The 12,045-nt window shown below is 34.3% G+C and overlaps 1 protein-coding gene and 2 long non-coding RNA genes across 8 annotated transcripts in view; 2 read left to right on the forward strand and 1 right to left on the reverse strand.

Annotated features, from left to right (window-relative positions):
* Positions 1–963: 963 nt before the first annotated feature.
* On the forward strand, positions 964–3,862 carry LOC141380833 (uncharacterized). Its single transcript, XR_012399735.1, has 3 exons — positions 964–1,173; positions 2,272–2,366; positions 2,459–3,862. It is a non-coding gene; the product is annotated as an uncharacterized lncRNA (long non-coding RNA).
* On the reverse strand, positions 1,177–3,449 carry LOC141380832 (uncharacterized). Its single transcript, XR_012399733.1, has 3 exons — positions 2,248–3,449; positions 2,041–2,090; positions 1,177–1,746 (listed from the first exon to the last, which is right to left on the reverse strand). It is a non-coding gene; the product is annotated as an uncharacterized lncRNA (long non-coding RNA).
* Positions 3,863–5,299: 1,437 nt separating the features above from the next.
* The window catches only part of lztfl1 (leucine zipper transcription factor-like 1), a 119,891-nt gene continuing 113,145 nt past the window's right edge, over positions 5,300–12,045 (forward strand). For 5 of the 6 annotated variants that reach the window (XM_068217030.1, XM_068217029.1, XM_073940023.1 and 2 more), the window contains exon 1: positions 5,300–5,486. In XM_068217030.1, the coding sequence (XP_068073131.1) occupies positions 5,484–5,486 (3 nt within the window). In that variant the 5' untranslated portion in view covers positions 5,300–5,483. 6 annotated transcript variants of the gene reach the window in all.

A 12,045-nucleotide genomic window follows, 5' to 3' on the forward strand; every position in this document is an offset into this window, starting at 1 on the left:
TAATTATAAAGATAAAAAATAAAGTATAAAAAGTGTATATACACATACATTTAAAACCTTTTTTTTCTTTACAACAATCATTTTTTTTTTTTATTAAAAGCAATTTCCCCTCATTTTTCATGGCTTGTATTTTGTGTGCAATGCTCTCATCTGCCATAATATCATCTTGACAATTTTGAGTAAATGCTTAATAATTTCTCTCCCTGTTTATTTTGAATTTCTGTATCGTTCTGCATAGAATAAGAGCTGCAATGGCCAGTTCAGCAATAGCTGCACTCTGCATAACCGTGTTTCGGTCCACACCATACTTTCGGAACGCATCTGTCATGTTGCTTCCTTTGTCAAAAATCTCCAGGACTCCTTTGTTGCACTTAACCACCTTCCATGGTTGAGTAACTAAAATAAACATTAGATTACAAAAAAAGTACATTTGTTAACGTTACAGGAATCATAGTTCATGTTAGGTAATGCATTTACAAACATGAACTAACAATAAACATAATTTATCAACCATTTACTAATGTATTATTAAAATCTTACATTTTACCAATGTAAAATATTAAAATGTATTTCTAAAAGATGTGCTGGTTAACATTAACAAACAATGATCAACTGTTTTTTATTAATTATTGTTAATCAATAAATACTTTAATACATGTATTGTTGGTTCATGTTAGTAAACTATAAGTATGACCTAATATTAAGTTCAGCAATATTAAAAAGTGTTACCATTTGGTAAAAAAGTTTGATTAAAGCTACTTACCAGACATTTCTGTAAATTCATCGTTTGGTTTTTCTTTGGTCTTTCTCCCGCTTGAAGGCAAGAGCTCAAATTACTTTCCTCCATTTAACCGCTTTGCCATCATCAAGCACAACTTCCATTAGCCGCCAGACTGTTGACGAATTATGGGTAGTGTAGTTTTTTTGATGGACTACAAAAGTTTGCCAACGAATTCCTAATTCGCAACCACAATAGCAACTTATATACAACCACATCGCTAAAGAGTTATTGACAAATGCGTCTTCTGGAATTAAATAATTAGCGGTAAAACTTTAAATTAATGATCGCGAATTTTACTTCCGGAACCCTTTCACCTGCGCTCGTGCCCACAAGCCGCGACGACAGCCCAATAAAGAAGTAAACGGAAGTAATAGAATTCAGTGCAACAGCAGGTAAGCAGTGAATTTTAATATTTTAAAACAACAAATAATACTAATTAATTGCATACAGTTAGACATATTTATGTTGCTTTCTGCATGTTGAACGTGAATACATTAACCATTTGTTGTTTGCACAACAAAGATTGATGCATACATGATGAAATCAACTTCCTCCACAAATAAAAGATGAATAATATATAACTTACATGCAAGACATATTACCAAGTGTGCCGCAAGCCTGCGTTTGAGTGAAGGTCTCGGCCGTTAGATCGCCCCCTGGGGGCTGGCTGCAGTACAAGTCATAAAGCTCGCCTCCTCCGTGTTAATGAAGGAGACTTGAGCCCAAATAAAAAAAATAATTACACTTGCAATAAAATGTCCCGAAAGATGGCTCTGGTCGATTAAGGCACTGATTATTGTGCTGAAATAGGTGCAGATCCTCATTTTTGTAAACAGTTTGTTTTTAGCAGTAATTTAATGCTGGGCGTGTCATCAGTTTCTGTCTGAGCGCAGCTGAAGACAAGGCATAGTTGTTGGTATGGAGAAAGCAGTCAGAGGAAAAAACAAATTCAACAGATAATCCAGCTTCAGAGATCCACAGCAGACACAAGTCAAAATAGGCAGTGAACAAGAGAGGACAGATCAGAGCTTGACACAACAGCACTACACAGGAAATGACTAGCAAGTTATTGAAGTTTCAGACATTTATTGTAATTTCATTACATATAAAATCTCCAGTGAGTAATTATGTAGCCTACTTTATTTTAATGCTTTAATAATATATCATATACCAAAATTACATACAATTAAATAAATTTAGAGATACAGGGAAAACAGGTTTGAGTTAACAGAAGTCAGAGTTAGTCTCCGAATACTTACTTAAACTATGAGAAGAGAAAGAAGAGGTCCTGTAGTTGTGGCGTTGCTCGCTGTAAATGGAATGTTAAACTTAGTGTCATTTCAATAACAGCTGTACAAAATAATAAAGTAATTTTTCATAAGCATGATCTATTTTCCACAATATGGACATGCTGTTTTAGTTAGCATAACTACATTTAATAGTAAATAGAGTAGTATACTTCTTACCTCATTCAATTATTCTTTCCATAGATCAGGAATTACAGCAACACTGATCTGAGGTGAATTCAACACCTAAAAAACATTCTGAAAGACAAGTTACATGAGTAATTTGAAAACAACAGTGAGTGAGTAATAAAAAGGTCTGCTAGTCTAAATTTCTATTTTGATTAGTCTTTTGATGTTTTATTTAAAACCCACTCTTTTCTTTGTTCAACAGGCTATTTTCACATGGAGGTAATCTTCTATTGATAATTTCTGGATTTTAATTATGCGTAAGTTGCATAAAACTCTATTGTTTAATATCTATATTAATTAGGCATATGAACATTAATTTATATACTTTAACTTATAGGGATAGCTCACCCAAAACTGACAATTCTGCCATTTAGCCTCAACCTTTATTTGTTCCAAATTTATTTAGCTTTTTTCTGCTAAACAATAAAGAAGAAATATTAAATAAAGCTGGAAAACTGTAACTATTTAATTCCATAGTGTTTTCCTACTATGAAAGCAAATGCTTACAGTCTTTAGTGTTCAACAGAATAAAGAAACTTAAAGGTTTGGAATCACTTAATATTTACAGGGCAAATAATTTGTGAGTACATATCATTTTTGAGTGAACTGTCCCTTTAACGGGACGCAATCTGCACAGAGATGTTTTGTATTTAAAAGTCATTTTGTGTGTTTTGTAAAAAGTTGGTCGGCTCGTGTGATGAAGTATCATACTAACTGATCAAGATGGATATGGAAAAAATTGAACTTCAAAAACATTAATGTCCATTTGACTAAAGACAAGGCGTAGGTAAATAATCAGGAAATGTTTTATTGAGAGATTTAACATAACGTAATGATTTTAATGTTGTTGTCGTCCGTTAACGGAATGCCAAAATGTTACTCGCTCGTAATAACTTCATTACGGCTTTTGTGTGTGTGTAATGTTGGAACAGATTGTTGTCGAAATCGTAGGTTTGTTTGAATATTCACGATTTACGTATCTTATTTAGCAAGAAGAAATAAAGCATTACTCACTTCTCCTCGGTCGTTGATGAATGAGATGACAGCTTGTTGAAATTTAAACTGATTCAGCTGTGACCAGTAAATGTTGTACAGTGGTCGTCCACGCAACCAAAGTATGCGGCCCTCATGATGTTTAAATGGCAACCTTATGACATCATTGTGACAACGTTTAGCAACAACGTAGAATCCTCAACCTTTTTGCAAGGTTGGTACAATGTTGTAGGAATGTCGCTACGTTGAGGCAACGTTGTGTGTTTGTTGGGATTTAACTTATTTATATTGTATATTTTTCTTTGTGTTTATATTGCATGCATATTTTGCAGTATGGACATGGAACAGGTGGCACAGAAGAAAATGTGTCTTTGGAAGGCTGGGGGTTGCACACACACACACAAAAAAAGCATTTTTGCTTGTTCATCAAAGGTCCAGCAATCACCTTATGCCACTTATTAAACAACATTTGCATCCTGGAAGTACCATGAACCTTGGCAATAACCACTTTCCCAGTTATGCAGATATTAATTATCTTAAAACTAAAAATGTGTTTATGTTTTTATAATTGACATAACTATGTAATGTATTAAAGGTTTTGAAAGTCTGAGTGATACATGGTTTTGAGTATTTTTTGGGTCCAGGAAAATCAATAATGTCTGTTTTAATGAACCCACAGATGTTAGTAACATTAGTTATTGTTGGTTTGGTGGTAAGTCATGTTAGTAAAGTGTTAATTAACGTTACTTAAGCATTAGATAATGTTGAAATTGTGCACACTTTACAATAAGGATCAAAATTCTATTAAAAAATCCTTTGTTAATGATAAGTCATGTTAGTAATGTGTTAATTAACGCTAGTTAAGCATTAGGTAATGTTGAAATAGTGTACACTTTACAATAAGGATCATAATTATATGAATAAATGCTTTGTTAATGATAAATCATGTCAGTAAAGTGTTAATTAACGTTACTTAAGCATTAGGTAATGTTGAAATAGTGTACACTTTAAAATAAGGATCATAATTCTATTAATAAATGCTTTGTTAATGATAAATTATGTTAGTAAAGTGTTAATTAACGTTACTTAAGCATTAGGTAATGTTGAAAGTGTACACTACAATAAGGATCATAATTATATGAATAAATGCTTTGTTAATGATAAATCATGTCAGTAAAGTGTTAATTAACGTTACTTAAGCATTAGATAATGTTGAAATAGTGCACACTTTACAATAAGGATCATAATTCTATTAATAAATGCTTTGTTAATGATAAATCATGTTAGTAAAGTGTTAGCAAACATGAATAACAGTTAAAGCTGAGGTTCTGATGTAATACACTCCAAAAGAGTCCTCCTTTGTCCCTGACATTGATCAGGAACTATGCACTTATTAAAAGCTTTACCAATTATGCTAACATGTTGTTCATGTTAACTAACGCCGTTAACTAAGATTGTAAGTTTTCATGAACAAGGATTCAGTATTGCTTTATAAATGTGTTGTTCATTATAAGATCAAGTGATCTAATCCATTAACAAATGCGTTAGTGTATGAGTGAGTAAACATGAACTAATTAAGCTGTTCATGTGGAGATGCATTAGATAATGTGTAAATAAACATTAACAAAGATTAAGTAATGCTGATCAAAGTCCTTAATTACTGTTAGATCATGTTTACTAATGCATTAGCTAACATGAATAAATGTTTAGTTAACATTAACAAAGGTTAGTTAATGCTTAATAAATGCGTTATTCATTGTTAGTTCATGTTAACTAATGCATTAACTAATGTTAACTAATGCACCCGTATTGTAAAGTGTTACCAAAAGTTAATAAAAGCTTTATTTTTTATTTCATATATTAAGTTTTTATTTATGATACTCCCAAAATAAATCAGCAAAAAAAAAAAAAAAAAATTCTGCCCAGAAACAGCTAAAAATGTCCACAGATTCTGTCTGGCCTTACTCATCACCAACGTAAGTTACACCCGGTACAGTAGGTGGCGATAATGTTTTGATGGGTTTGTCTCCATAAAACAACAAGAAGAAGAGCGCTCCGTTTCCAAGCACCAACCAGAAGCACATCAAGACTTCTTTTTACAGTTCATCTCCTGGGCTTTAAAATCGATTCTTCTGTTTTCATGACTCGAAACATGGTTAAGAACTATATTTTATTCTAGAGATTATATTTTATCTTCTTCTCCCGAGTAAACTCCTCCGCGTCACACTACTGCAATGGTAAGTAGCTTAGCAAATTATGTTTTCTCACATAAAGCCTTATTTGTGAGCAGTAAACATATGTGGTGTAGTAATTAAACTATTCGTAGAAGGAAACACCGTGAACTAACGTGCATAACACGATCTTTAAGATTAAATAGGATAATGCCAGGGATTAACATTAAGGCATTTCGAATCTGAATATGACTTTAATTTAGCATTATAACTTTAACACATTGTATTTACAGTACAAATGTTACAAGGGAAGTCAAATGCTATGCTGTTCAAATTTTTTTTCTAGCCCTATTCGTGCAATTGCTTCTTAACACCGAATTCTGACAATCGTTCTTTATGAATCTAATGTAGGAGCTGTAACGTTAGTCACTGACTGGTTTGAAGAAGGTCAAATATCGGTGAAATGGCATGCTAATACAGTCGTGCACATTGTATGAGCGCGAGAATACAGTTTGTTGTCATCTTGTGGAAATGGATGTTTAAAACAAGTCTTAAGTTAAAAAAAAATCTCCAAAATGTTCATTTAACTTTAAATTGTATTGTATTATATTAGGTTAGGTTAAACTTTACTGTCATTACACGTGTACAAGTACTACAAGGCAACGAAGTGCAGTTGAAGTGTAACCTGGAATGCAACAGCAGACCCATTTCATAGCGCATGCACAACTTTATGGCTGGTTTTACACAAATCACGACGTCATGAGTTCACTCCACGCACTGAATTAGCATATTTATATAAACACATATTTCTACAAACACATATTTATATATACACATACACACACACACACACACACACACGCATAATTGTGTATATAAAACAAAATCAAACACGGAGAGTCTTAAAAACCCTTGTGTATGAGCATAGATATATACACTAGATGTCGCCTGGCCTATTGTTGTCTATTGGACGAAATGCGTCAATAGCGCCGCCATCTTGCTACAGGGTAGCGCTCCTTTGAAATTAATGCGGGACCAAGGTACAGTGGAGGACTGTGGCCATGCAAAGCCAGAGATATACACATAAACACATATATCTATGATCGGGAGTTTTCCTGGATGTTAATATGTAATTATTTTTCTAATTATGAAAATTATAATTTTACATCACTTTTCTACATTGATGGATCAGTGACCACACGGGCATTCCTGACAAAAAGCTTGTATTTGTGTGTACAGAAATGTACTATTCACCCTCCCTGTTAAATTTAATCTAATCTGTGTCCTGAAACACACCTCCTCTGCTTTCACTTCTCATACTGACGGAGAGAGCGATTAATTTGTGAATGAATCCCCCGAACAACTCTTTCACTAACGTTAGGCGACAATAATACAAGTTTCTGGCTGCGCAGCATCTCGTTGTCATATTTCTTTTGCATTGTTTGCTGATTTTATTCAAGCCGAGTGTTTAGTGCGAGTTGGAGCTGTTTTGCCTTATGGTGAATTCAGTAAGTGACTGTTATCATCAATAACGCTACCCGATTAGCACAAAAGTTCAGAACATACAAAAACAGAAAAAACATAATATTACCTATGAAATGTTCTGCCTTTATGCTTTGTTTTCTTTGTTTGCTCGTTACTACACCCGTAGACAGCGCTAAAGTCCCGCATCTTCTCGTAATAACACTGTCTTGACTAGTGCGGTTGAATGACATTTGTCCTGGGAGCACTGTACCAATGTGGCGGCGCTATTGACGCATGCTCAGGGTCCCTATGCGATATCTAGTGTATATATCTATGGTGTATGAGGAACTACTTTCTTCCGCATTCAAATCATAAGCTGACAGTTAAACAGTTGAGCGAGCATCTTTTAAACTTTAGATCTGTAGTTTCTGCTTTTTGTTGGCTGTAGGAGTTCTGATATGGCAGAATATCGCATGGCTATCAGCCAATCAGATTTGAGAACCAGACAGAACTGTTGTGTGTACATATATATATATATATATATATATATATATATATATATATATATATATATATATACATATATATACATACACAAACACACACACACACATTATTTATTTATATATACACTAGGGCTGCACGATATATCGTTTCAGCATCGAAATCGCAATGTGCGCATCCGCGATAGTCACATCGCAGGAGGGTGCGATGCAAAAAAAAAAAAAAAAAAAAATTATATATATATTATGGGTGGAGCCGAACCGGAATACGGTATTCGGAAAAGCAGGAATAGCGTGTTTTTACGAATACTTATTTCAAACAATACTTGATAAATTATTTGTATTTGGGAACAAGAAAAACATTATATCAAAAAGCTGCGTTTCCTCATGAGACCGCACTGCATGCCCGCGTGAGTGAGTGAGTTAGTGAGTGAGACGTTCAGGAGTCGGTGGGCGGGGTGGGGCCGGGGTAAGGAGACTGAGCAGGCTGCTTCTCTATACAGCAACAAAGAAGGCTTGGCAGAGCGAAAAATACTTTTCTGCATTACTATTTTTGTTTATTTTATCATACTAAAATAACACGTGACAGAAGTTCACTCAAAAGTGAAAGTTCTTTCTGTTATTTACTAACACTCCCGTCATTCCTACTACTTTCAGAACATAAATTTTGATATTTTACCATATGAGAATGCAATGCAGTTATGAAAATTAAGAAATTAAAGCAATACAGAGATCTGGTCCCCGCGTCAGGTCAGGGTGCACCTGTAACCTTAAAAACGCAGACGCGGCGGAGGCGCACTAAACTCACACGGGAAAGAACTGGGCATTCAATATGTTTTAGTGAAATAATTATTTAAATACAGCTCTTTTGATCTCTAAAGGGGAAAATAGCAAAAGAAATTTGTCGTTAAATTAATTTTAGCAAAGACGCAACTGCCTGTCATTTTCACATTCGTTTTTCAGTTAGGGATTTGGTCTATTAGAGTAACCTAATAAAATTGTTTTGTTGAACATTGTAGTCTACACAATAATCGATATTATAATTTATTAAATACATTAGCTATTATTAAAACTAAACTATACAATTGATAAAACAAAACCCTTTTTAATGTTTGCTTTCATTTTGACACCGCTAACAGTTGTAATAAGAAACATCACATTATGCAGAAGCATGCAGTCTCAAGTTAAAAACACCTTTTGAGTTTAAAGATGATCAGCCTGCCAAGTCAAGTTTACAGTGTCATAAATGAAATGGGTAGCGAGAGTAAAGGGGATTTGCCCAGCACACAACCTCATGCGCTGCAGGTAGGCTGAATGATAATCTTTAAAAATATATAGGCTATGCAATACAAAACTTTAAACATTTATTTATTTTTTAATGAAAAGAAAAGAAATCAGGAGAGTAAAATATAATTTAAACCACTGGTCTGGCGCTGATACTTTATTGTTTGTATCCAGAAGAAGGGGAAAAAAGCACGTGAAAACCTGGCTGGGGAGACGGCGATAACATATCAGTTCTTCAGCAAAGATCACATCATTGTGATGCGTTTATCATACAACGCAGTTCGTGTTTATAATCATTAATATTAACTAGGATTAATTCTCTCTCTAGACTTAGTTTTAGGGCTTGTTCTTGTCGGCGCAATATAGCCTCGGCTTATTGCACGTACGAATCCGATTGTGAAGAATGATTAAGCGCTTGCATTTTTTATTGGATCCTTTTCGCAAGTTATTCATTGTTTTGTTTTTTAAGTGGTGCGAACATTATTTACTGGCAAACATGTTCCTCGATCTCGTACATCAACAAATAATGTAGCCTACTTAAGTTAATTTACCTTTTATGTAAAAATTAAGGAATAACCGAATTTAATATTAATAAATAAAACATCCGTATAAACGTACATGTTTATTTTTGAACTTTCGTTAATAAAACAACACAAAACTGTTTATAAATATTGTAGTTAAATATTACATTACTTTAACTGCTTGAAACTGTATAATAATAACAATTTAACGTTACATTTTTAAGAACTTAACAAAAATTCTAAATGGCACTTTATTAATCAGTGTAATAATAATATAAATATTAATAATTATACGTAAAAAGAAAATATTAACCTAGTAACAATATAAGTCAGATGTTTAAAAAAACAGCGTAGTTTATCTCCACCTTTTGTAGTCATATTTTTAATTATTTGCCAGAAAAACTAACATGTTGACTTTCTCCGGTTTAAGTGAAGAATGGGGTTATAATGTTTCCAGCAATACACTGTCAGACGGTGTGCTTGTAGCGAAAAATGCACAGACAGGCTACTTTTTCACAACCATGCGATAGAGGGCTTCTGCTTCTGTTCCGCCGCCCGCATTTCTCGCAACGCAGGTTTCTCTACGCTGCGGAGCGGCGCGTTCTTAACTAGTTACCAAATAGCCTATGCTCAATTTCTCGTCAATGTCTTCCATTTATCACTTTCTCTTTTGTATCTGGCCATTTTTGCAAATGCCTCTGCCATGCCTGGCTGAGCTGGGCTTCTGCGTTTAGAAGACAGGAGTTGATTAAGCCTACATGGCTTTTTTCCCTCGCCGTCAATCGCCACTAGCTTGCATGGTTCGGGACCCGTGGATCTGCGTATCGATGGATTTGCTCCTCAGTGTTTGGACTCTCAGCACTCAGCAGTGAATATTAAAACTCACTTTACTTAAAACCCCCATACAAAAAGCTTAATCCAAATTGATTGGTTCACCTTTCTAGTTCGGCACGAATCCAAAATGTTCCCAGATGTAAGAGTTCGTTTTCTAACAAGATTCATGGTTGAACTTGAACTTGCTGAATCGCGCCTAATGTTATATTCTAACAGATATGTAATACTTGGCAACATAACAGTAATTTGTGTTTTAAAGTGCGTGACGTCACGTACTACGGCCGGTGGCAATGGACAACCGAGGTGGCAATGACCACCGGGGTGACGCGGTTATGGTGACCGTCACAGCCCTAGTTTTAAGTATATATATATATATATATATATATATATATATATATATATATATATATATATATATATATATATATATATATATAAAATATCGCAATATATATCGCAGAGGAAAAAAATATCGCAATGTCAATTTTTTCCAATATCGTGCAGCCCTACTATACACATACTTTTACATTTACATTTAGTCATTTAGCAGACGCTTTTATCCAAAGCGTCCAATTCAGGCTTTTATCCCTGAATTTTATATATATATATATATATATATATATATATATATATATATATATATATATATATATATATATGTGTGTATATATATATATATTAGGGGTGTAACGATTTATCGTTGTACGTTTTATTGCGATGCAAAATAGTCTCGATTTGCATCGTGGCGTTATGACGATTTGATTACGATATGACAGCCGTTTTCTCTTATTAGTTGAGCTGTTTGCACGTGAGCTACGTTCCACCTGCTGTCGCACGTGAGTTCAGATTGCAGCAGCAGTAATGTTAGCAGACCAATATGAGTGGAGTTGAAATAGAGGATGGCCCATCCTCTCAAAATCAGGCGTCTGGCAACATTTCGGTTGTACAGCCATTGCTTTAGACTCGTCCGCTTTTTTACACGCATACTGGGTCAAACATCCTAAGTTTTAAAGTCTTCACAGTGATTTACATACTTTGCACAGCGACATGGATACCTCCTAATGGTGTTAAAAGAGTCACATACTTTATTTATAAGGTACAATTCACCCTAAAATATCATTCTGTCTTCATATAATAATGTATTGGCGGCCACAAAATCACACATGACGTGAGCTGTTACTACAGAGGGCAGACTATGATAGACGCGTGCGTATGGCAAGCCGTTTTAGCATTTAAACCTTTGATCTGACTATCCATAAATATATTTAGAGATATCTCTAATTATATTTTGACTAGTCATAATTATAATTCGACTAGTCAAAATATAATTAGAGAAATCTTTAAATGAATTTAATTAAACATGAATTAAATATATTTATGGATAGTCAGAACAAAGGTTTAAATGCTAAAACGGCTTGCTATACGCGCGCGTCTGCTTCTGTGAACAGAACCTGCAGGTTGTGACTAATAAAGTAGTAAACAACATTCAGTTTGTGGAACAGAGTGATCTTTCAGGAGTCGCGTGGGAAGTATGAACAGCACTTAGCAGTGGAAATGAAACCGAAAACGTACACATTATTTAAACAATCATATCGCATTTTAGAGTTATGATTACGACGAGCATTAACCCTTTTGAGTACAGAGGTACACAAAAATGCACATCAACATGATATACTTGATAGCGCAGACATCAGCGACGCCAAAGAAATAGTAAACCTGCCTAATCTGCTGAAAAGAGCCACGACTGTCCTGTGTAATGAAAAGACGGCCACCCTGTCACTCATCATGCCCAACATGAAGACAGCCATCCATAAAAACCTCTCAGACAGATACACATAAGTTCAGGATTATCTTATAGAACTGCTGATTACCTGGAAATGTGGATTTGTTTTTGCACACACAAAAAACGCAAGTGACCAAGCAAAGCCTTAAGCTCTTACTGTTAAATTCAATTGAATAGAAAGCTTATTTTTTTTTGCACCTTTACTTAAATTGTTCCTTAATTTTGTCTCTGTCATT

Source organism: Danio rerio, chromosome 24, assembly GCF_049306965.1.
Source record: "Danio rerio strain Tuebingen ecotype United States chromosome 24, GRCz12tu, whole genome shotgun sequence".
NCBI classification, from domain to species: domain Eukaryota; kingdom Metazoa; phylum Chordata; class Actinopteri; order Cypriniformes; family Danionidae; genus Danio; species Danio rerio.